This window comes from Cyrtonyx montezumae, unplaced genomic scaffold (assembly GCF_038088225.1).
Source record: "Cyrtonyx montezumae isolate F1298 unplaced genomic scaffold, pur_monq_1.0 scaffold_3, whole genome shotgun sequence".
NCBI lineage: Eukaryota > Metazoa > Chordata > Aves > Galliformes > Odontophoridae > Cyrtonyx > Cyrtonyx montezumae.
In genome coordinates this window covers 148,281,432-148,306,838 of record NW_027072034.1, presented here as the reverse complement: position 1 = coordinate 148,306,838, position 25,407 = coordinate 148,281,432, and the positions used below count along the sequence as shown (strand labels likewise).

The window sequence follows — 25,407 nt, the reverse complement described above, 5'->3', positions numbered from 1 at the left end:
GAAGTATATGCCACACCTGGAAGGAAAGCCACCACAGAGAACGGAGCATTACTTTTAGCTACAATATACCCTAGGAAAAAGAGCAGCTAAAATAATCTCAGATTTTCTTTTTTATAATAGAAGAAGAAACACCCACCAGAATGCAGACATGATGACAAAAAACACATCCTAGTATGTAACACAGGAAAGTTGCCACCCTGCACTAACAGAGCACCTCAAACACAAGCAGATCCATCACCTACAGGAAAACACAACAACAAATACAAATAAGAAGAAAAACAAAGCGAGGAAGTCAGCACAGGACTCTGGGTCAGCAGAAGATTACAACTCTTCACAGTATTTCCCAACACATTTTGTCTAGGTGAATTTTCATGTTCCCATTCCCCACTCAGTTCTCCCAGACGCACAACTGATGCAGCTCCACTGCCCACACCCCTGAAGCATTTTCTGCACCTCCTCTGAGGCCACTCTACATGAATTATAAATTAGTAAACTTCATATAAAATCCAAATAGCAGTGAACTCCACAGAAGTTGATCTTACCACAGAATAAAGTTCTGAAATCTTAAACTTCCCCAGTAGAGCTTAAATATCTACTGTAACACTGCACAAGTAAGACATCTGCATTTACTGAGGGAAATGCATGCACAGAATCAAGTTACATCGTGCATGGTATTCCTGTCAGTGTAACTGCTTATCCTGAAATAGAAGGAGATTAAGTTGATCAACACTGTAAAAACAAAACAGCAAAACGGAAAACAAACAAGCATGGTCTGTAGTTGCCTAAACCTCTCATACATAGGCATAGGAACTTCTGGGAACACTACCACTTTACGAAGCACCACCCAACTTCTCTAACAAGCAGTCCAACATGACCTCTGGTAGAGCCAACTGGACACAGCACCACAACACCACTTCCAATGCCACTTGAGAAACAGTATCTTAAGGGAATGCGTCTGCTATATCACCCATGCCATGAGCACTTCAGGAGAAGATGTACGATGCAAGGACTGAGGAGCCAAGCTGCAACATCCTAGTGCACAGCAGACAGGAAAATGCTTCTTCTCTACAAAAAGACATGGTAAAGCAAAACACAAATAACTCCAAGATAAATGAGCTCCTCTGGCCTCTGCCTGGTAAAGTGATTACAAAAGCTGACCAAATTAAGGCCAAGAATTAAAGCAAAATAAACCACTCCCTTCTTAAAAATATCCGGGAATACAACAGCAACATACCCATTAGTAATAGCACAAGGAATTTGGAATAAATCCTAAGAAATAAAGATCCCAGGAAGAGGGATAGGCTATCACACAAGTTGAATGTGAACAAGCAATCACCATCTTACATAGATATCATAAATACATGTGGAATGGTACAGACAAGATGGAGCAGGTGGATAAGATCTCAGTAAAACCACACTCAAGTGGAAACACCACTGTTCGTGAGCCATCACTTTCATTACACATATTCCCAGTAACCCAAGGAGGGCTGTGATATCAACTTAAACAGCTACTAAGCAGGCAGTATCTGAATATACATAGCTAAAGAAAGGGACAAGATACCCTTGATAAGACAGATACTGTGACATACGGATATGGTTTCTGTATGTGCTAAGCTGTGCAGAAAGAGACTGCATTTACAAGCTATTTAATGACAAGTCTTAATACCAAACCATCCTACCTTACAGAACCAGTAGCTCCAAAAGCAACAAAGATAAAACCGTCACATCCTCTAACAAGTGTCAATTTGTAACACGCACATTCAGTACTCCCTACTTTCTTCTCAGCCAGTAAGACAATTCAGACGGACTTTACATTAACTAGTTTCCAATCAGTGTTACATGCACACCAAAGGGAATTTGTTTTTCAAGTAGCACTGATGCCACCCTAATTTATTCTTTCTAACTGGCTAGCTAGAGCAAGCTTCATCAAGAAGTAGTATGGTCGTAATTCACTCTTTTAACTGTGCAATATATACTGCAAATACATTAAAGTGAAAACAGTGTTTCCTCTGCATGCAAGTGTATACACTTACCTGTTCTCAACTGAGGATCCCCCCCAGCACATTTTGCAGAGCATCTCTTTTCCAGATCGGTATAAATTATCATACAATAAAGTTTAATGCTTTCACCTTAACCAATCCTACTGTTTAGTGTCCCATTGTAGATGACAAATGTAATCGCACTTGGAATTTTTTTAATTGATGTTGCCACCTAGTGGTTTGCTTCAACAGTACTGAATAATCACCAAAGCCAACATGAAACTTCAACATTAGTACTCGACAGATTTCTCAAACTTGCTGTTTTTTTCCCCAGTATAGAAAAATCTAATATTCCTGTTATCCCAGAACAAAGAAAATAGTCATGGACAATTAAGCCTAAGGTAGCAAATTCTTTTTAAAATAAAGTAATTTCTATGGACAGAATTAGACTACTACAATCAAGTAATTAGGTTAACATTATGTAATAACCCAATGTTGAGTAATTTTCCAAATCTGTTTCAAATACATAATTTTACTAAGCACAATTTTAAGAAGTTATCCCTTTTACTATCCCAAACACCAAATGGAGAAGAGGAGCATATTCCCAGCTGCCTTGCCTTTGGTTTATGGTAGGTTTGCTGTTATGGCAAGAAGACCTAAGCACCCTAATTATGCCAAATAAAATTAGATAAGATAGGACTTGTTCTGAATAATAGAGAATGCAATTTTCAAACATTCCTATTATTAAGTTTGGCTTAGAAAAATACAAAAAAGTAAATAAGTTCTTAGTATTTATGCAGTTTTTCCAATGCTATTTTCTTCTGATCCAAACCAGCATTGACACATAACAGTCCCATGGTTACAGACAGCCCTGTTCTTCATTCAGATTACATTTTGGGAATCCAGTTCTTTATTACACAGCATTAGTAATGACTGATCAAAAAGACTTTGGGATTTCTACTCGTTTGTCTCTATTACTAGAGACTCATAAACAAACAAACAAAAAAAGGATCAATTACATTTTAACAAATAATTTGCAATATCATGTTCAAGCTGTATAATAATGGTTACTGTAGTATTCTTTGAAATAGAGCAAGCATGCAGAAGAACACGTGAACAACTACTTTCAAAGAGTAGCTTGCTTTTAAAACCGCTTTTCTTCTAGTAAACAATTATAATTTCTCTCTTTCTTATTTTCTTTTAAGCAATTGACAGCTGTATCCTGGGGTGCACCAGGCCCAGCACTGCCAGTAGGTGAGGGCAGGGCTCATCCTGTTCTGCTCTGTGCAGCCTCTGCTCCTGCACTGGGTGCAGTGTGGGTGCCACAACATGAGAGGGACATAAAGCTATTGGACAGCATCCAAAGGAGGGATATGAATATGGGGAAGGATCTGGAGGGCAGAGTGTGTGAGGAGCAGCTGAGGTGCCTCAGTTTGTTGCCAGCAGACAAAAAAAAAAGAAAAGCCCTGATAATCCCTCAAATTTTTTTTATACAACTTTTTGTTAATCTGGGCAGCACTCTGATATGTGTGATAATTATTATTAATTAAAAATTAATTATTTACTTTGCATTCATTTTCTTTTCTCTCTCATTATCCAAACTGGTATTATTATAGCATGTCTCAAGTGCCATATGTTTACGTAGAAATGTAAGGAATAGGTTGGTATTGTATAACTGTACTTCTTATAAATCTTAGAAAAATGCTACTGATGTCATCATTGGGATAGATAATTCTTTATTTTTTCAAACTTGAAATATATCTTTTTTAAAATATTTGTAAGATATCCCCTTCCTAGTGTTTTTTTTAATCTACTTCAAAATACAGTGAGAATTTCTGCAACAAAAAAGACCAGACCTTGCAAATGCTATCAAAGCCTTTTCAGTGATTTAAGCTAAAATTTCTATTCAATATGCAATGCTACATAGCTTTGACCACTTGAATATAAAAAAAAGCTTCTTCAGTGAGTGCAGGTATAAGGATTCTTTTAGGAAAAAATGAAATGCTGAATGCCAAAAGCTGCTCTGCTGACCACCAATGCTGCAGACACTACTTTGAAAAGGTTTAAACTGAAAAGATCTTTACAAAAACAAGCAGCAAATGATAAGTCTCTTGTTATCTAATACTGCTGTTTTCAGCACTGAGATCATTTAACAAAATGGTCATAAAATAGTTAAAGGCCATACAGACTTTCTGCAAAAAACAAAGTATTTGAATTTTAACTCAAAGCTAATCCCCTTAACATTTTGCAAATAGAAAGAGCTGCCTTCTCCAAATCCAACCCTGTCACAGTAGGAGAGCTATTTGCAAGCATCCCCTCAGACATCTTTTGAATTCCAAACTCATCCATTTTCGTGGAAAAAGATAAAGAATATGATTTAACCTAGGCATCACCAGATTAGCACTAAATTTGTGCCTTGTCACTTTCTGGCTGCCACTGATAAGTTTGGAAATCACATGAGCAGCAGCAAGGTCCACAGCATGGCAGCAGTTTTATGAATTCAGTATATTTGCATTGAAGTTACCTTGACAAAGAGCAATGGTTACTCCTCACTGCAAACCAAGCCAGTGTACCCAGTAAACATGGTGTTGCCTTTGCTAGTAACTGCCCACAGGCTTTGTGTTCAGATTCTAACACAGATGCTGGCATTCAGCAAACTTAGTCTGCACTTGTCTCAGCCTGCCTGGAGATTTGTTTTTAGTGTTTAACAGCAACAGTCTACTGATCCAATGACTATCACTTGCTACATACAGCTGTAGCTTAGGTTTGTATAAGCATTTGTTGCAACAACCACCGTGTGTATCTGTAACTAACACAGCAATAAATATTATTCTGTGTTAAATGAACTACTTAACAAGCTGGAAAATAAAAGCAGCATAAAGAAGTAAAGATGTGAAAAAGTGCAGAGGACTAGAACAGTCACAGCATGATACAGAGGCCCAGAGCTGACAGCTCACCTGTGGTCAGCAACAGGTCCAAAGACTGCAGCCCAGGAGTTGGGTAAAGGGGTAACAAGGATAACAACAAAGAACACACACCACTATACAAAAACCCTCATGGATTAACTTGGATTGTCATATGGATTACTAGGACAATGAAGAAAGTGAAGAAAGAACCAATTGTGGAATGCACTGCCAAACACGTGAAAACAACCGAGGCAGTTTTCAGAGTCAAGAGGAACAAACTGTCAGCATCCTGATAATCTGCAAACAGTTAACATTTCTTCTGTTCTTAACAAAATCTTGAGTGTAACAGGTTCAAGCAACCTATTTGAAATTGGGATGCAGCAACACATTGAGAAGAGGCTCCCAGAGACAGGAGAAGGGATAAAGATGGATGCACAAGCAGCTCTTTTGTCTGAGAAGACACAGGTCCAAGCTGCAGCAACTGGAGGGTGAGGTCTACAGTGCCAATATGGGAGATGAGCACGGAAGAACTTGAGGCTGGAGAAGAACATAGCTGGCATATGAGAGCTCTAATTGGATTCCATCCCTCACAGCCTCCAGAAAGAACAGAGTTCAGAACACAATTTGTTTATTGTCCTCTAAATAGCAGGTTAAACAATATGTTGCAAGGACATTTATATATGTATACATAGTCAGTATACTCATAATGTGTGTATACTGACTATATGTGTCACTCGTATATGCCACTGGGACATGTCACCATTCACACTGGTTTTATTCTTGGAAGAAATGTTATTTCAGCAAATCTGAGTTTTGCTGTTCTCCATCATTGCTTGTAAAAAAAAAAACTAAAAAAAAACCCAGAAATTAATATCAGGAAATAGGATGAGCATTTAATTCCTGATTAAGTTTTAATTCCACACAATCTATGATAATACATTTGAAGGGAATCATCTTAAACAGAAACAAAGCAGCTTGCTCCCTTATACTCGCCTACAACATGACCATGCTTTGGGAAGTACACCTCAGGAAGCCAACCCACAAAGAAAGGCAATATTATTAGGCAAACAAAAAAGAGAAGGGGATCAACTTTTTTCAGCTACTGAAACGCCCCGATTGTCAACCTCATCCCTGCTGCTGGACCATTATCTTCATAGATGGGTAAGAGGCTGAGTTGAAACTACGTATAAAGATCCCCAAATAAAGTTGCTTATTTAAAGGCAATATTCTATTTAAATATACATACATATGCACTATTTATTATCTACACCCATCACCTACAAAATATACCATTTGTTTTTATTAAGGTCACATTTTCTCAAAATGAGAAAATGACGTTGGCAGAGTCAATTTCATATTACCAATGTGGGAAAGAAAAAAGTAAGGATACAAACAATGAGAAAAAAAATCAAACCTTTCTACCATTGTGTGACATTATTTTGAAACATATGCCTTATTACTGATATAAAATTCATGGCACCAAACTGAAATATTGCTGTAGAACAACACTGGAATAGGAGCTTTGGGAAGCAGTCTCTCAGAACCAGCTACCAGCTCATCTTCCTGCTTCACAGCAATCACTGTGAAATGAAACGTGCCAGTTCTCAATGCTCCATCATGCAGAATTCATACTAATTTAATCCTTGTGCAGCTTCAGGTCAAGTTAATATCTCAGGCTGTGAACTCTAAAAAGGAACAAGCTGGCACACATTCAGTTTCATTGCCCTTAAAAACACTCTGAATAAACTAACAAGTCAGGCAAGTTCTCCACTACACTCTGATACTCTTAAGTGAGCTATCAGACGTACTATCCATCTTGGTTCTGCTTTTTAAAGCATCTGCTAAATCTTGCAAGAAGCAGGGTCTAATCACAAAACAATGAACATACTTCAGACGTTTGGTTTGCTGTGGTCCAATGCAAAATGGGATGAGGTTCAATAAGACCAAGTGCCGGGTCCTGCACTTTGGCCACAATAACCCCATGCAATGCTATAGGCTTGGGGCAGAATGGCTTGAAGAATGTAGAGAGGAAAAGGACCTGGGGGTGTTGGTTGATGCTCGGCTCAACATGAGCCGGCAGTGTGCCCAGGTGGCTAAGAAGGCCAACAGCATCCTGGCCTGTATTAGAAATAGTGTAGCCAGCAGGAGCAGGGAGGTGATCATCCCCCTGTACTCAGCTCTGGTACGGCCGCACCTCGAGTACTGTGTTCAGTTTTGGGCCCCTCACTACAAGAAGGACATTGAGGCCCTGGAGCGTGTTCAGAGAAGGGCAACAAAACTGGTGAGGGGCCTGGAGCACAAGTCTTATGAGGAGCGGCTAAGGGAGCTGGGATTGTTTAGTCTGGAGAAGAGGAGGCTCAGAGGAGACCTTATTGCACTCTACCACTTCCTGAAGGGGGGTTGTGGTGAGGAGGGGGTAGGCCTCTTCTCCCTGATAAGTAATGACAGGACGAGAGGGAATGGCCACAAGTTGCGCCAGGGAAGATTTAGATTAGACCTCAGGAAGCATTTCTTTTCTGAAAGAGTGGTCAGGCACTGGAATGGCCTGCCTAGGGAGGTGGTTGAGGCACCATCCCTAGCGCTGTTCAAGAAGCGTTTAGATGAGGTGCTAAAGGACTTAATTTAGTAGTTGGGTAGAGATAGTGATAGGAGGATGGTTGGACTAGATGATCTTATAGGTCCTTTCCAACCTTATGAACTTATGAACAACATCAGAAGGTGTTTCATTCACACGTTTCCTATGATCAGACTGCCATGTCAGCATTTAGCAAGCCATCCCAAAAACAAGATATGCCAGAGAACTAACATACACATCATGGTAAGTTGGAACACATGGGAACTATTACAACATTTCTGTTGAAAAATGTAAGGCATTGTTTGGCTGGTTGGTTTTTTGTTTGTTTGGGTTTTTTTTAACTTTTTCTTAAACTACCTTGAATTCACTACCTCAACACTCTCTCTCTCCCACTGTCTATTATTAAGTTGCAAGTGCTGAGGTGTTTTAAGTTTTGGTTGTACCAAGTGCTTGATCACTGCACTCTCTAAAACCACATGCTTCTGGACTCCAAAGCAACAAACCAATTCCATGCATAGCTTCCAGCACTCATTTTCTTTGTCTCTCCTGCAACTGCAGCAGCTCAGGCACACATCTCTGGGCTCCTAGCTGATCTGAGGTCAGAGAAGCTGGTGGCAGACATAAACTGTTTTACACAAAAAACAGAATGAACCAGAAGGCTCAAAGCTGCCTTGCAAGGGGAGTCAGCTATATCTGAGCATTGAGATATTGAAACAGCAGCAGAAGAGAAGCAGGAAAGCCCACAGGCCAGCTGTGGGAATGTTGGTCCTGCATTCCCATGGACTAGCAGGAAGAGAAAACCTCTAATTTACCAGAATGAACGATAGATCAAGATTACCAAGTGATCTATAAATTCACCCAGCAGTGTCAGCTCATACCGAGTGTCTAATTTGAAACCTTCAGCTAAACAGCTAAGTATCTTAAAACTAGGCTGACCACATCTGGTGCCCCTGACACTGTCCTGTACTCACCTACAAAACATTCTGACATAGATGGAGCTATCCATTAAAGGATACTTCAAATAAATCAAAATGAAAACAAAGCATTTGGCTGAACCAAATATCCCTAAAAATAAAAACAGTCCATTGATCTTTCCCAACTGTACTATCCAAATCACATTCCCTTCTAATCACCAGTGGTCTATAATGTGAATTTTGCATATTAGGCCTAACATGTGGAGAAAGCTATGACCAAAAAAAGACAGAAAAAGTCTAAGAGTTAAATATAAGTCTAAGAGCTAAATATTTTCTCTTCAATACACGTACTGATCTGTAATTTATTATAATGCTCTTTTCAACTGTGGCTACTAAAAACAGGCTTTTCACCAGCATGGCAAAGTGCAGGGAAAGATTTAATACACAGCAGTCCTGGAGAAGGTCAGGGGAAGGGAGTCTGGTATACTTTGAGTTTATCTTGAGATCTTCACCCCTAGGACAAACATCTTCATTATATAAAACAGGCATTTTTTGCCTCAAAAATAAGCATTAAAGAATACAGTTATTCTATTTCTTAGTACTAATAACAGAAAAAATCATGAAACTGTGTTTCATTTTTGCTTTAACATTCTAAGATAAACTCATCAATGCTCAGCAACATCTGTTTTTAGACAATTGAGGGAAATTGGTTCTACTGAATAGATAGCTTTTACCTAGTTTGTAGATGCTGGATTTACTAAGCAGCAGCACAACTTGGAACAGCAATGAGAATGCAATACTTAAAAGCAACCATTCCACATTAAACATCAAAGTAGTTATTGAACAAGTATCTAGTGAATTAAAAATTTGGTAGCCTCAGCCTCACATTTGATGCCAACTTGATATTCACACAGCGTTTTCACATCCAGCTTTGCTAAGAGCCTTGACTGTGACTTAACAGCCTGTTCCCAAGATTGCCAGTCCCTGATTAAAGAGCAACTCCATAAAACAAAATGGTGGAAGCACCTACCAAAATTTGTGTTGTCTTCTCAAAACTGCTGTCAACATGTGTGATTTACATGTTGATATAAAGCAAGCATTTCTGTGAAACACCAAGTAGATGAGAAGCTCTTACATCAGAATAAAAAAAAAAGAAAAAAGAAGCAAAGCTCTTGATCAAATTCTAGTTGAACGCTATCAAAGTCCACAATCAGTATCGTGAGATGGGGAAAACAACCTGTGCTGGTCGTACACGACTCATAGCCCCAAGCAACAGAACTGCCTTAGAAAACAAAACAGAGGTAAAATGATTTTGGATACTCTTATCTGCAAAGATCATTCTTGTTCTTCTGCCCCAGATCTCATAACAGTATCACAAAGCTCCTGCTCCCTTTCAAGATTCCCTGACACTGCTAACATCTCAAACCATTCCCATCCAGGAAGAGATTCTGGGTCTGTCATACTGTGCCTCATGGCACCACAAAAGGAACTTGAAAGTAGTTTAAGTTTCTGATTCCCTCAGGACACCCTATTTCATAAAATGCTGAAGTACAATTGCTATGCTGGAAAGAAAAAAAGATTTTAACCATCTGAATAGGCTCAGTCTGCCCAAATCATTACCTTTGCTATGTAACTCAAAGTTACGTGGCCGTAACCAGACAGCAAAGTGATGCCTCTGTATTAGAAAACATCAGTATCAAATCCTTCTTTTTAATCACTTGTCCTCTACCTCCATCAGTCTTTTGCTCTTGATTATTCAGAAGAGATGTAAAGCTATTGTCCTTCAGGGAGCCCAAAGCCCAGCACAGCCTGTAGTCCTGTGACTGACACACAAGGCGGGTTGAAACAACAAGATTGAAATTCCTCAGGCATTTTAACTCCTGTTTCTCAGGTGAGTGAATCACGGAGCTACTGTGTAACCATGAGAACCAGAGCTTTAACACAGAGCTAGCTGTTCACAGCAACAGAGGCAAACACACTGACAATTTGAGTCCCAACCTCACCTTGGCCTTGCACTCAGACCTGCAGATGGCACCGAAGTCTGTGGGAAAAGAAGCATCTCCAGCACTCCCACTCCTTCAGCACATTGTACTCCTTGGCTAAGGCACATGTGCAGCTCCTTCTTTACCCTGAACTACTGGGGTTCACAAATGCTCTTTTCAAACATATTCTACTCATTCAATGCAGAATAAGAGTTACTTAACTGCAGTTTCAGTTCCTCCCCGCTTACGAGAACAGCGTGATAGATAACTGCAGCCTTTTTGCATCTGGGCTTATGGATACTGGTCCCAGGTGCTGTCAGATGTTGCAAGTGATCTTATGAGATCTTACAAATTAAAGAGCTGTCACTCTAATTCAGATCAAATGCCCATTCAGGACAGTATCATACTGCTAGGTGCCAGAAACATGTTCAGAGATGAGTACAGAAGTGGCTCAAAATTAGGAAGAACTTCCATGACTGTTTCAGCAAACATTTGCTGGGAAAGTCAAACTGCACCTGTACTATAACATACCTAACTACTGCTGATGGCTCTAGTGTTCACTTCTATCCCTCTTAAAAGCATTATAACTTAGCCTCTACAGCATATGGCAAAGAGTCATTCTGCTGTTCAAAATTCATTAAACATAGACATTTATCTTTTCATGCAAGTGGTTTTCTGAACAACATTGTTTTTGTAACAAAAAATAGCAAGTTATTTGTTATTCACATTCTATACCAGTTATAACTTTTCAGGCACAACCACAAGATCTCTCTTAACCATCTTTACACATCTGAAAAGCACCAGTCATAAATAAAGCTGTCCAATCCCTTCAATCACCTTTGCTATCTCCTCCTTTCAGCAATTTTGTGTTCTAGCATATCATTCTTGAGACAGTAAGATGAGAACCACGTTAAATAGTTCTTGATATATATGGTCATGTAAATAGTCACATAAACTGTTTAAAAATATTTATAATTAGCTCTCAAATATTAAAATAGTTGTGCAAGAAAAGAAGTTGTGCAAATCTTTTCCACTCAGGGATTTTCTTAATTGGAATATTTAAATGGTTCCTAAACACCTCCACCACTTTACACTTTCATTGTTTTTAAATTAGCCTGCTCTTACATTAGTGCTTTTCAACAGTTATACCTGGAACCAGACACATCAAAATTTCCTTTGCACAGTTGGTCAGAAAGATCCCCAGCACAATAATCCTTCCAAGCAGGTGCAGAATTTCAATCCATAAAGAACAACCTTTTGAGGCAGGTCATGCTTACCATGTTTCACTCTGTGCTTTAAGATAAAACTCACTTCTCCTTCTACTTGTGTATTCTGTTTCTGCTGCAAAGCTTGTTCCTTACATCATCACTTCCTGTTCATCACACCTCTGAGGCTGCACATCCCCAGACCCTTTTAAAACAAATACAAGTTAATTTGTGTTACTGCATAATAGTTCACTATTTCTGTTGTTTAAATAGAGTTGTCTTGCTGTGTACCTCCCTAACTTGCCCCTTTAGCTGCACCTTAACTGGCACTCTTGCAATTACTTTCTACATGGATCATAACACCTTATTTTCTTCAGGGATTCAGTTTTCTTTCTGCAGGACTCATAACCACAAAATATCCAAAGACAATAAGCGACCACTGGCTCCTCCTGCTCTGTTAGGAGTCAGAAATAAAACTTGCTGTTTTGATGTAGTTTCAGAGTTCCCTGTTGTTCAGCAGCACAAATCCAGCCTGGTTCACTGCCTGCAGCTCAGCAGGACAAAGCCAGGCCCAAGCTTCTCAGCTGAAGTTTACACCCGAATCTGTCACAAACAGTTTAGGCAGGGAAGGCCTGAATCAAAAGCAGCTCTGCAGATCAAATAGCTGCTTCTTTCTTACGCAGGCTAGAGGAAGAAGGAGGCATCCTGCTCTGCTGACTGCACACACTGCCCTGAAGACAGCTCAATTATGCATTTCCTCCTCTTACCATAACCTCACAGGAGGCCGCTCACAGGGGCACCGCAGCCATAACTGCAAACTCAGGGCAGCTAGCTAGGAAACTCATCTAGTATTACTTCATATAAACCAACGCAGGTGGCCCAAAGTGAACACGTCACACATAGGGGACAACAGCAGAAGGGCCGCAAGCAGGGAACTAGAACAACAATCAAGTGGGGAGAAGGGAGAAAACAGAAGAAACAGATCAACAAAGAAAGAAAACAAACATCCCCGAAGAAAATTTTATTTAGAACCATGAAAACAAGAACAGTATCGTTTTAGACCAGTTTCAAAATTAGTAACTGAATTTAATATCAGAATTTAAGATAGAGATATTGTACCTAGACAGTTCTGACCTCTATCTCAGCAAAAAAAAACAGAAATATTAAACATTTTTCCTCAGGGATAGGAAAATATAATTGACATTTAACTATGGAATTCTCACTTCCATTTTCAAAAACTGCAAACAAAGCATTGACAATAGCTCAAGGCAACTGAAGCCCTTGATTCTTTTAGCCTCCTACGTTTGAATTATTGACTTGGAATTAACTAGCTTTAGTTGAGGAGAAATAGTAAGCCACCAACACTATCAAGAAACGTGACCTCACAGGAGTCAGTTCTGTGGTTTGCCTTTAACCAACAAGTCCAAGATAACATTCCTTTAGCATGAACACCCAGAGACTCCCCAGAATATGACTTCATTACACAGGACTTCAGACAGAAGTCAAAAACATGCCAGCTGATTCAGTGGACAGAACTAAAGCAGAGCACTTAAATTTACACACTGTTTTTATCACAGGATTTCCAAACACCTGGGCTAAACTAAAAAGGGTACACAATTAACGCAAAAAAGTTACTACAAAGTGAGAGTCTGTAAATGAAATTTACTTGACCATCTTTTCAGCCCCAAACTTACAATATCTTCTGTTAAATACAAAGGCTTTTTCTACTGCTAACTTCCGCTCCAACAGATATAGACTGCTGCAATTACTGTTTGCCATGTGTGCTTTATTACATTATGTTTATCTTTCCAGCCAATTCTCCATATATATGATCAGGAAACAATCTAAACACAATAGTTCCCAGCAATGGAACTCATCCTAAAGGATGTTAGTGATGTACAGAAGGGGGCACGAGAGGAAGAATACTACCTGACCGTTCTGCTTACAACATGCTACAACATGACTGCTGAATTAAAAGGGAGAAATAAGAAAGCAAAGGTGAGAGTCATAAAAACAAAGAAGTACAGATGGGAAAACCAGAAAGAGAGGATTATCACTTAAAATATAGGAAAACCGATGGTATTTTAAAGATATTAACAATAGGAATCTAAAGAGAGGTGTAAAGGACAATTTTTTTGCTTCAAACCTTAATTATTTTTTTTAACTGCCTAATAAAATTGAGATCCAATACCGAAGTCCCCACAGTGAAACAGGATTACTTATCTCTTATTAGAATGAAGGCTAGATTACAAAGGTATGAGTTGGACAGAATTACAACAGTATTCATTAAGAAAAGGAAGTGATTATGAATCCAACTGCTATAGAACTATGTTTTCATTATTAAAAATCCCATCCCTTTCTTCTTTCTGTACAGGACTGAGATCACCTCGCCTGCTTTCATTAGACACTGGCATGACTTGGGGTACTATCCTTCTGAATCTTTCATTTTTTAGTTACTTTTAAAGAGAAGTAGGAACATTGCCTTCTCCAACAGTGTTCAGTGAGCAATTTCAAGACCAAAAAAAGAAAAACATAAGGGCCCATGCTGTTGATACAGTTTTTAAATTCTGAATCCAAATCACCTTGGTTTGATATCACACCATTCAGTACAGAAAACTACCACCCTGAGAAACATACAGAACCAAAAACAATTTTAACTGACCAGCCCTCTTTTGCAGCATCTCCCTCAAAGCAATTCCACGTGTGAGGATGTAAAAGCCTGTCTCAAGATCGTGTTAGAAGTACATTATGCACTGAAGTTTTTTCAGGAACCTACAGCTACGGGCACTGCTTAAGAAAAGCATAAAATCATATTTCATATCCTTTCCACAGGGGAAGGCACCTCTATCAATAGTGTGGGCTCATGAGGGATAACACCTCCATCAATAGAGGGGACTCACTGTTTTATTTCCGAATTTGAGAAAGGTTTAAAGCACTATAAAAATTGTGAGGTATGACACAGAAGTCTTCTTCAAGGAAAAAGCTTCCTTGTGAGAGTTTGTTTGGGCAGGCCTGTGTCAACAACACAAAGGGGTACCTGACTGTAATGTTTAAGTCACCATTTACACTCACAGCCCCAGAACACATTACAACTGAGGGTTAGATACAAAACTGCCTCCAACTCTGAGAATGTACTGTCATTCTCATATATGAACCCTCAGAGGTATACAGGGAGCCTTGGGTCAGCCAACAGAACCCATGGAGTGTGAACAAACACCTATGTGAACAGAAAGTGTCTGACAGATGATGCTCTTAAAAAAAAAACAACTTAGCTGTCACAGCAATTATTTTGTCTAAGCATAACAAACATTTGAGGAAGCATTAAAACACTTTTGTAATTTCCTGACACCAACTATAGTCTTCCTCATCCATATCTAGACCCAGGCTTCCTTCAAAGGACATTATTTTGTACACGTTTGTGTACATACACAAGCACATCATACAGCAGATGATTTTAAGTAGCATTTTCTAATATTATTTTCACTTTGAAGAGGAAGAAGGAAAAGGAAGCTAGGTAAGTTTTACAGCTCACTGTCCTTCTCTTAGGCAATTGCAGCCAAAGACCAAAGAAAAACAGTTTTCAATAGAGATAAAGAATTACTCTTTTACTGCAGACCTTACAAAAGCAAATAGACAAGCATGCAGTGAATGCACTCTAACTACAGGTATGGTTACAAGCAGTGTATGCAGTTTGCACTACTGCCCCACCATTCATTAGTTATGACCATTTCTAGCTTGCACTCTGAAAAAACAAAACAAAATCAAAAAAACTGAAGACATAGACTCTTGAAAAACATGAACGAAATTCAGAACAAAAATCAGCCTTAAATACAAAATCCTAAAGAATAAATTAATAAAAGCAAATGTCTTGTGTCTGCTCCTCAGCAGGACCAGCACTTCCCCTCTAAATGAGGAAACTGAGATCATTTGATGCGGTGCAATGTTTTCATATAGTGTTTTCATTGTCTCACATTTCTAATTTAATGGAACTTAGAGTACTCTTCTACTCTAGTGGAACTTAGAGAACTCTAGCTTTGCTAGACACACACACTTCTGCTATACTTTCTGTTGCAGAAAATGTATGAGATCGAATACAAACTTTAACTGAGAAACATGCTGTATGACAGCAACAAGAGGTACATATCTAGCACAGCTGTGAGAACAGATTTCTTTCCAAATTTTACTTCTGTCTTATGTCAAGATAATCTGTGGCCACCAAAATGAACATGTTGTGCATCCTCCAGCCAGTTTTCCCCTCCCCACACAATAAATCATTAAAATGGCCAAACAGGATATTTAGGACACCACCAAGAACTCAAGCAATAGGAATGAGTTCTCACAGACTAATACAAAGAAAAGAATTTCAGTTATCCAAAACTGAACACTGCACCAACTCATATCATCTTTGTCAAACCAAATTAAATTTATTACATAATCTGACATTCTCATTCATTCAGTAAAAAGTGCCATATATATCTTCAAACTTCAGTTTAAAAAAAAAGAAGCCAATAACCTCCAGCCTGTCTTCACGTTAATAACAAAAGGAAGAGTTTCTATTTCAAAATCCACATCCAGGACTTCCCTGTAAAATTTATTACCACCCTACTCTATGGTTACAGTAAGTAAAAGTTAAAGAAAACAAAAATGCACTGCAGGAGTGGCCCTGTCCTTCATCATGAAATTACACCCTAACTACTCATCTCAATATAATCCCAAACAGAAAATGCAGTTATTTTCCCTTCCCAACTAAGACACTCTTGTTTAATAGTTTTGTGCTTAACTACACTCTTTGAGATGTTATTTCATCAAATGCAATTATTATAAAAGAGATTAAGATCCCAGGACAGTATCTATAGTCACTGTTTACTCAAAAAGCCACGAACCTTGACATTTGTAAGACAGTGGATGTGCAGAGGCTTATATGACAACTACTTTTAGTGCACAACTCTGCAAATGGATCTTTTCAGCGGAGCCATTCCGATTTCAGAAATTAGATTTATTAGAAATGTGTGATGTTTTCTTTGTATAAAAGGAGTTCAAAAATGAATGAACATATCTAGTGCAGCAATATCAGTGTGCTACTTTATATTGACACCTACTTCAGATTCTGCTGGATTCCACTATTAGTCTGATATCTGTTTTATTGTCACATTACAAAGGTGAACATTAAACTGACAGGCGACTGGAATTAACCATTTTAATCAACCTTCTGCCTGATTAAAAAAACACATTAGCAGTCTGTGAGGAGCTGCAGCTGCCATCAGGCCTCCGCTCAGCTCCTCTGCTCTTGGCTGAGCAAGCACAGGGACCTCAGCCGCTCCTCACACACCTGCCCTTCAGATCCTTCCCCATATTCATCTCTCTCATTTGGACACTGTCCAATAGCTTTACGTCCCTCTCATGTTGTGGCACCCACACTGCACCCAGTGCAGGAGGTGAGGCCACACAGCACAGAGCAGGACAAGCCCTGCCCTCTCCCGCTGGCAGTGCTGGGCCTGGTGCACCCCAGGGTACAGTTGGCCCTTTGGGATGCCAGGGCACACTGCTGCCTCATGTTCAACTTACCATGAGCCAGAACCTGCAGACCCCTTTCCATAGTGTTTCCCTCCTGCCTCTCATCCCCCAGCCTGTACCCCTCAAGGGTGCTCCATCTCATATGCAGAATCCAGCTGGTTGGTGATTCCCCAGGTCTCTATTTCTATTACTACATATAATTTTAGACATGGTCTTGATTCAATACAAACTTGTCTTCATAATACAAGCCATTTACCTTCAACTCATACTTTTTCCACTCCATTACAAAAACAGCCCAGTTTCACCTACACCAGCTCACATCACAGACTTACAAGGTCAATCCTGATCACTCCTAGGATTGATTTCACAACCCTCCAAGGCAATCAAGGTCATAACAGACAAAAAGCCATTCAGCATCAAAGAGCACTGCAATTTTTTTCTCTTCTCGTGCCATCATCCTAATACCATTCAAACAAAAGCCTGCAAGTAAGTTACAATGCGATGCAGCTCTCCTCGCCAATTCGAGAGGAGGAATCCTGCAGCTCCTTTGAAGCACATTGTTACCAGCAACAATGGAAGTTGTTCTATAAAGCTACAACCCAACAGAGAAGAGCATGCCTAAGAACTACAATTTAAAACCAAAAACAAAACAAAAAACTACTTTTGGTTTGAAACTGAGTAATTCACAATTATGTAATTTGCTACTAGGAACTTATGTTACAGAATTCCCACCCCCAAAACAACATTTTCATTTGCAGCTCCAATGCATTTGATGTGTATCAAATAACCGCAGCTCTAGCACAGCAGTACATGCAGCAGCAGTTGGACTTAAAACAAAGCTAAGAACTGAACAAACCCAACACTTGTGTCAACAATTTTTTTCTCACTTTACTTAGGGGTCCTAAACTATTTCACCATATATGCGACTTGAATTCTTGCAAGTTTCCCAAGAAGCATAAAACAGAGTAAGTCTCAATAGCATGAAAGCAGTTTGAAGAAGAAAAACATAGCAGAAAAGAAGCAATGGCTCTGCTGTATACCACAGCAAAACCACTGTTTCCCGAGGCAACTGAACAGACCGGGCTACCGCATCTGGAACTGCCGACTCAGGATGGCAGCCAGCCAGCAGCCGACCGTGCTCCCTGACGTAGCAGCAGCCAGTAGAGCACCACTTCTGTGTTTACTAAAGTGGCTACAAAAGCAGACTTCTGACAAATTCATTCAGCAAGACATCCCAAGGCAGCCTTGGTTTAAAGAAAAAAAAAAAAAACATACTAATCACAATCATCTAACCAGAACAAAAATTAATAATTTTGTGGTTGACTCATCCAAAGGATGCAAATGTAACTCTGAACCTGAAATTCCTATAAAATAGGAGATATTTGTGTTTTAAAGTGGCTTGTAACTGTTATATATTATAACAAATATACTTAACATTACAAACTGACATCCTGAAAGGCATTGGAAAACAGCAGAACCAATCCCATCACACCATGCCTCCTGTGCACAGGGTTTACTTCCATTGCTTCAATTCCAGATTCTCACAACTGAAAGCAAAACATGGCTTTTGCACACCATTGGCCAAAAAACCCCCAAAAAAAGCATCAGCAAAACAGGACATAGGGGGAAATTAACTATTAAAGACCAATGATCATTGAAACGGAATTTCATCTTACGGGGGTCATCTCAAAAGGAGATAAAAAGCCTGCTTCGCATTTCTAAGGAAACAAACACCAGAATCATGAGTAGCTTATCGTTTCTTTCCACAGAAATCAAAAAGCAAAGATGCTCTCCTTTGAATCACATACTGCACCTCATGGCCACGTTTTTTCCCCATCATGCACACACACCTGGCTGTCACATCCAGCTCCCCAGTTCTGAGAGGAATACGAACACTGGGACGCAAAGCAGGACCTCCACGAAACAAAAGCAAAGACAAGAGACGAGGTGATGCTCGCTTATTGGGTCACCGATAGGGCCTCGCTGAACAAAGTACAACTAAAGCTAGAGGAAGAAGCATGCAATCCCACGGGGATCAGAAACTAACCAGGGAAGAGTGCAGCAGCATCCCTGGGTGAGTGTTACTGAACACACGGTAAAAGCCGTATTAGAGAACAAGAAAAAGCGAAGGGTGACAGAAACGTAAAGAGTTACACTGAGACAGGAGAGGCAGCACGGACTCGTGCCAGTCTCCGCGGGTCCGAAGAGTTCTGCGGATGCCGACGCACCGTTTCCAGGGCAGGACGCTCCCGCAGACGGCACGGCACGGCACGGCACGGCACGGCACGGCACGGCACGGCACGGCGGGCCGCCCGCAGCCGGACAGGAGCACCAGGTGAGAGACGGAGCGCGGCGGGAGGGGGCGGCGCCGTGCGGGAGCCGAGCAGAGCAGCAGGCGCGGGGCCGAGCGGTGCGGCCGGGACGGTACGGAGGGGGGAGCGGAGCGCCAGGAGAGAGGGGGGGGGGGGAGCGCGGGGAGCAGCCGGGAGCGGGGAGGCTCCGTCCCGGCGGCCCGGGCGTTCCGTACTCACTTTTTGTGGGGCGGCGGGTGCTTGTCCCTCCTGCCGGCCGCCGCGGGCTGCTTCGGCCGCCGCCTGCGGGCCTGCAGGGCCAGCACTGCCGGGAGAAGAACGAGCGGAGCACGGTGTTAAAAGTGACCGCGCAGCCCCCAGCTTCCCGTCCCCCGCTTCCCGCCGCGGTACCTTTGCGCGAGTTCATCGTGCCGGCGTCGCTCTCAGCTCAGCTCAGCTCAGCTCAGCTCAGCTCAGCCCAGCCCCGCCTGCTCGCTTGCCGCGCCGAGTCCGCGCGCCGGACACCGGCCGGCAACAGCGGCACCCGCGCTGCGCTCCGCGCCGCCACACACTGCGCAGGCGCGGCGCTGGTGGCGGTGCCGCGGCCGGAAAGGCGGGGGCGGGGCTGTGGCAGCAGGTGGCGGGCGCGCACCTGAGGGGCGGCGGGAGGGGCGCGTTGTCCCGGCTGTCCTGGCAGAAGGACCCGCCTGTAGCTGGGGGCTGTTGGGCTCCGCTTCACTTGTTTTGTTACTACTTCAGCGCTCTGTTCTGAGGGCGGCGGCCCCGCGCAGCCTCCGGTTCCGTTCCGTACCGATCCCGAAGCTCTCGGGAAGGGTAGGAAGGAGGTGTGACCGCCGCGTACCGCAGCACACCGTAGCGGGGCGGCTCCCAGTGGCCGTGCAGGTGCCGGTCCGCCCGGAGCTGGGTCGGCTTTGGCTTACGGTGAGGCTGCGGTCAGCTGTCAGAAGCAATTAACCTCACGGCAAATCCGGGGGAGTTAGATGTCCTTCATTCTGCTTCTCGCGGAGTTATTTGTCACGAGTGGCAACTCTGCGATTGTATTTCTTCCTGCAGACCATGACAGCAGTGCAGTATCGTGCCGACGATGCCAGCTTCCACTCGGATCTGACCTGTTGAAAACTGGCACTTCTTATTTCTGCGGTGCTCAGTTTTTGATGCTTGTTATGGCTTTGAAATTTGGTGTAGTCGCAGTCTATAATGATGCTTGATGCTGAATATGATCTGGGTCACACTGAAAGCTCCAGTCTGAGCGTGAGACTTGTGCATCTTCTTGCTTATCCTCACGTGGGACTGGAGTTCAAAGGCTTAATAATGAAAGCTAACAGTGAGCAGTCACTACATTTCGAGAGAGCTGCCTCCCTAAATGGCAAAACAAATAATCCAATTCTTAGATGAAGGTCTGAAAGGAGTTGTAGTCAAGGTCTCTTGAGAGTGAAGGGAAACAGTAATCAGGCATCTTAAGTAATTGGATCATAGAGATTTCAACTAGACAGAAAATCGAATCCTAATTATGGTTAGTTCAGTGCAGGAATGGGACAGGAAGAGAAATACAAAGCTAAACAACTCAGAGAGGGCAGACTACGATATATAATGCTTTTTTTGTCTGGCTAAAGAACCCAGTGAACAGAAAACAATAGGACCATGAAGTCCTAATCTTCAGCTCTCTGCTGCCAGCATGCAGCATCACAGCTGCCTTTCTAAATAATCATAAAAAAATCTGTTTTCCATCCTCCATCATAAAGAAAGACAAAAAATATATATTCCAACATATATACTGCTTGGGTAACATGCAGTGTTGGTACATTACATATCTCCCTTTTTGTGGTCAGTCTTTTAGTGATAGTACAGTGTGCTGATAGAGCAACTGAAGACTGTACTGAAATTTTTAAGTTTTCCTGCTCAAAAAGTATAGGTGCATGCAAATTAATAGCAAATGAATGTTAGGAAGAAGGTTATATATCTACATTTGGTTTCTAGGCCAATTTTAACTTCATTGGCTCAGCTGTGCCTTTGCATGAATACTTGTGCCTGTACCGATGATGACAGAGAAAAGTAGCTGGTGATGGAGAAAATGGTGAGAGTGGTTTTATTACTTTCAGCAGTATTGCTAGCTTGAAGTTATTTTTTAGGTTTAGCTGTAAAGCAGAAATCATGTTAGGGTCTCAATCATTTTCTCATCTACTCGTGTACAATTCTGTTTACCTCAGTAGAAGATCTGTATGTAGAACTGAATGGAAAATTGGGTCTTGGATAACTACAGTGCGCTTTGCTTACATCAGCAGGGTTAACAATTCACCAGATCTGGAGTCGGGAAGGAATTTCCCTCATGAGCATAATGTCAGCAACATAATCAGGGCTTGGGAACAATCTGTTAGCATACAGAGAAAGGATTATGGTAGGACCAGGTGGGTGTATTCCACACAGTCAGTCTCTTTCTATTCAGTGGGCACATATTTTATGATTGTGTTCTTACTGATTTTTGTTGTGATTTTTTTTTTCATGAAAAGCCACTCAGATAATGCTCAGGCAGGAGTGCAAAAATCCACTGAGGCTCTGAATGTATATATTGAGAGGATTACTGCGTGCAATTAACTGAATTGGAGAGTAAACTAAGTAGAGGCTAAATGTATTTCAGAAAGGAAGGAAGGGAGGAAGGAAAAGAAACGGTATTTTTCAGACTCTTGAGAATGTACCTCCCTGACAACCCAAGCTTTAAGCAGAAAATTGAAGAGACAATTCAAGACATTGTTACATGTGAATCTACACTGGATTATGTTTATTCAAATCTATTAATTCTGTGATTTTCTCCATCCTTGTCTCAATATGCCTCTTACTGTATGTAACTTACCCTTTTAAAAAATAAATGATAAATCGAGAGAAAATACAGACTAAAAAGCAAAATAACGCACTTATGAAATCAATAAAGAACATAAAGAAAGTTGATGTAGGGCAGAATGCAGTTGTTTCTGGCTGTCTCTTTGAACATAATATCAGAACAGGTGTCTGTTCTATTACAAGGATTACCACGGGCCTCATGCACAGTGGGGAAGGGCAAGATGAGATTTAGATGATATGACCTACTCAGAAAGGAAGAATGACAGATTTAGGTGTTCTTAGGTGCAAGCGTGGGGGTGGGGGGGAGGGGGGAATATATCAAATAATGGGATGGTATTTTTACCTCTTTTTAATTTCAATTTACATCAGACATCTGACACCCCACAGATGTTTGGTTTGTTTCCTTTTCATTCGGCTTTGAAATATCCCACTTACACAAGAATACATTTACTTCTCAGACATGAATGGAACACATTTGTGCAGAATAAAAAGTAATCTAGTAGCACTGCTGAAAACATGACAGTCTGCTTTCTGAGAATAATTCAAAACTCCTCCTTTAGCAGAAGGATGTTGGAAGCTTTTGCCCTGATTACTGTACCGGTTCCTTTCAGCATTACTTTTCCAAGTGTGTGGTAGCATGCTCTCTGAATTGCACTTTCTCAGAAATCAGGATATTAACTAATTGTATGCTGCTTTTACACAGCACGGAGCAGATAAGAAATAACATATAAGGCAAAGGGGGAAAAAACAACGCATGGTGGAAAAAGGAACACTGTAGAGATAGGAAATTCCCAGTTAAATGAGAATTCTTATTAACATGCAAGTCCAGCCTTCTCATCCTCTCGCCTTTCATGTTTGTCTCTTGTTCCTACAGTTCCCACCCCCATTCCACATTTCTGTAAGTATGATGCACTCGTGTGTGCATACTGACAATGAGTCTGCCCTTTTGTTCACTTTCAGAATTTTCTGGCTCTCAATGTGCTTTTTTTTATTTTTTTTTCCCTCTAGGGGAAAGGACAAAGCAAAGAGAGCAATTCTTAGCTTGGTTTTGAGCAACATAGAAAACAAATTTACAGATAAGAAATATTCACCAACGGTAACTAGTGTGTTTGCTTTTAAAGACGGGAGGACTGTTGGCTCATCATATTTTGAATATAACTTCAATTAACAATAGGAGCAACAAACACATTAAACAAGAAAAGCAAGTTTGTTATATTTGTACTGTATCTGGATAAAACGTAGAAGGAAACAAGAGGTCAGAAACTCCTGCATTTACATTCCTGGCTCATTGACTGATTCACTGAGCTCTCTCTAAAGCAAATTACATGACTCGGCTGACTGATTTTCTTCACCTGTAAAACAATAGAGTGCATGCTAGTTGCAGAGTTAACAGTGGTAGAGAGTTCTTGTTTATCAAGTATATTGGGATTATTAATGAAAGAAGGAAAATAAGTTCAAAGAAGACCAGTTTAGCACCAATTTGACATCAAATTACAGACTTACCTTCACCCAGAAATAGCTGCTTCAACCCAGATATGTGTTGTACTAGTGTAAAATAGGGCATGAACTGGCATGACTTAACTCAGACCTGAAATAAGATTAAAATAGACTGTAGCAATATTTTTATGATAATATCTCTTCTATGTTTAGTCAATCCAGTGTTGAAATCTCAGATTTCTGGAATGACTCACTGAGTCCTGCCTTCTTCCATTACTTAAAGCAGGCTCCCAAACGCCCTTTCAGTTAAACTTCTTCTGTTTCTTGTCTTAAATTTCTTCATTAGCCCCTACTCCTCCTGGTTGCCAACTCTTTACCCAGCTTGCCCTTCCCATCTCAACCTCCCTCATTTACTTGCTCCAATCTCTTGCCTTTTTTCTCTTTTCTGTTTAAATCCGATGGTTTCTTCTTTCATGCTGATTAAATGTCAGCAAGGGATGAGAGGATCACTGAAAGATTAGTGACTGCTCTCAGTTTCCTGACCAAACACAACATAAGCAATTATAAAGAAGGTTCTTCAGCAGCGTAGTTTGGGCTTGTGGCTGTATTTCTCTCTGGATGATGTCTACGCAGTGTAGTCATGCATGAGAGATTTATCTGAACACAGAATACCCTGAAGTCTCACATGTCTCTATCAAACGCGTGAAACCCCATCCTACAGTCTCATAATTTGTACAAATTTCAGAAGATTTTCATAGGTCTGGAAAAGCCACATTTTGACTTTCTAAGAATCTCAGCTCCCTACCCAAAGGCAAGGACTGTCAACCAGTGGGATGAGGGTGTATTAGCTGTTAGATGCAGGGATTACCCAGTTTCCTTTTACTTGGCTTGGACTACACAAACAATAGTCACAATGAAAACAAGGGACTAACTATAAGCTCAGTATAAGAGGAAGCAACTGACGCATTTTTTTCCTGAAGAGTAAAGACTCTTTCTTCCCCACAACCGCCTTTGTACTTTTTCTTGATACATTTTCACAGCCTTCAAAAAAAAAAAGAATCAGACACCAGCTGACTGGTAGGATGATACCGATGATACCACGTCGTGTCAGTAGTGCCACAGATGTCCTTTCTTCAACACATTCTTCAGCATGACATAGCTACAATGCCCTTGCCAGCACCTCTCTGGGAGATGAATAACCATTGCCCTTCTGTGCTGCATCTCAGGAAGGACAGGGTTCCTTCTGCAATGAACTTCAGTTAGAGAAACAGACAATTAAGAAGCACTAGTCAAGCTGGTTTGCCTGGATATAGGTTGAGAACTTTATCTAGATGGCCCAGTATGCTTGTCCCATTTTGTAGGAAGCAGCAGTTTGGTAAATAATGTCTCACAGTTTGGTAAATAATGTTACACAGGCAACATGCATTAGCAGCTATAGTTGTATGTTCAGTGTTGTTTACCATTAAGGCACAGAACAGTGCTGCTTTTGCTTAATTAGGCTTGATTACTCTTAAAGTAGACAAGGAATAACTCTACTAGAGGGACATTTTGAAGAAGTATCTCAGGTTTCTTTTAATCTGATCAGAACATTTTTTTAAATGCATAGATGGTATCATCATACAGTGTAGGATATTTCATCCCATATGATTAACATTTTACAAAGTTAACAGTGACTGGATCTTACAAAGTGAAACGTCAGTTTCAATAACCGTTAGCATTAACAATTAACTGGTTCATAAGATGTCTGA

The 25,407-nt window shown here is 40.8% G+C and overlaps 1 protein-coding gene across 4 annotated transcripts in view; it reads right to left on the bottom strand.

Moving 5' to 3' along the window:
- SRPK2 (SRSF protein kinase 2) overlaps positions 1–19,805 on the bottom strand; it is a 133,392-nt gene extending 113,587 nt beyond the window's left edge. For all 4 annotated transcript variants that reach the window (XM_065743641.1, XM_065743637.1, XM_065743638.1 and 1 more), the window contains exons 1-2: positions 19,778–19,805; positions 19,607–19,691 (exon numbers count right to left, since the gene is read on the bottom strand). In XM_065743641.1, coding sequence (XP_065599713.1) covers positions 19,607–19,691; positions 19,778–19,793 — 101 coding nt within the window. In that variant the 5' untranslated portion in view covers positions 19,794–19,805. The remainder of the gene's footprint in view (positions 1–19,606; positions 19,692–19,777) is intronic.
- Positions 19,806–25,407: the final 5,602 nt, after the last annotated feature.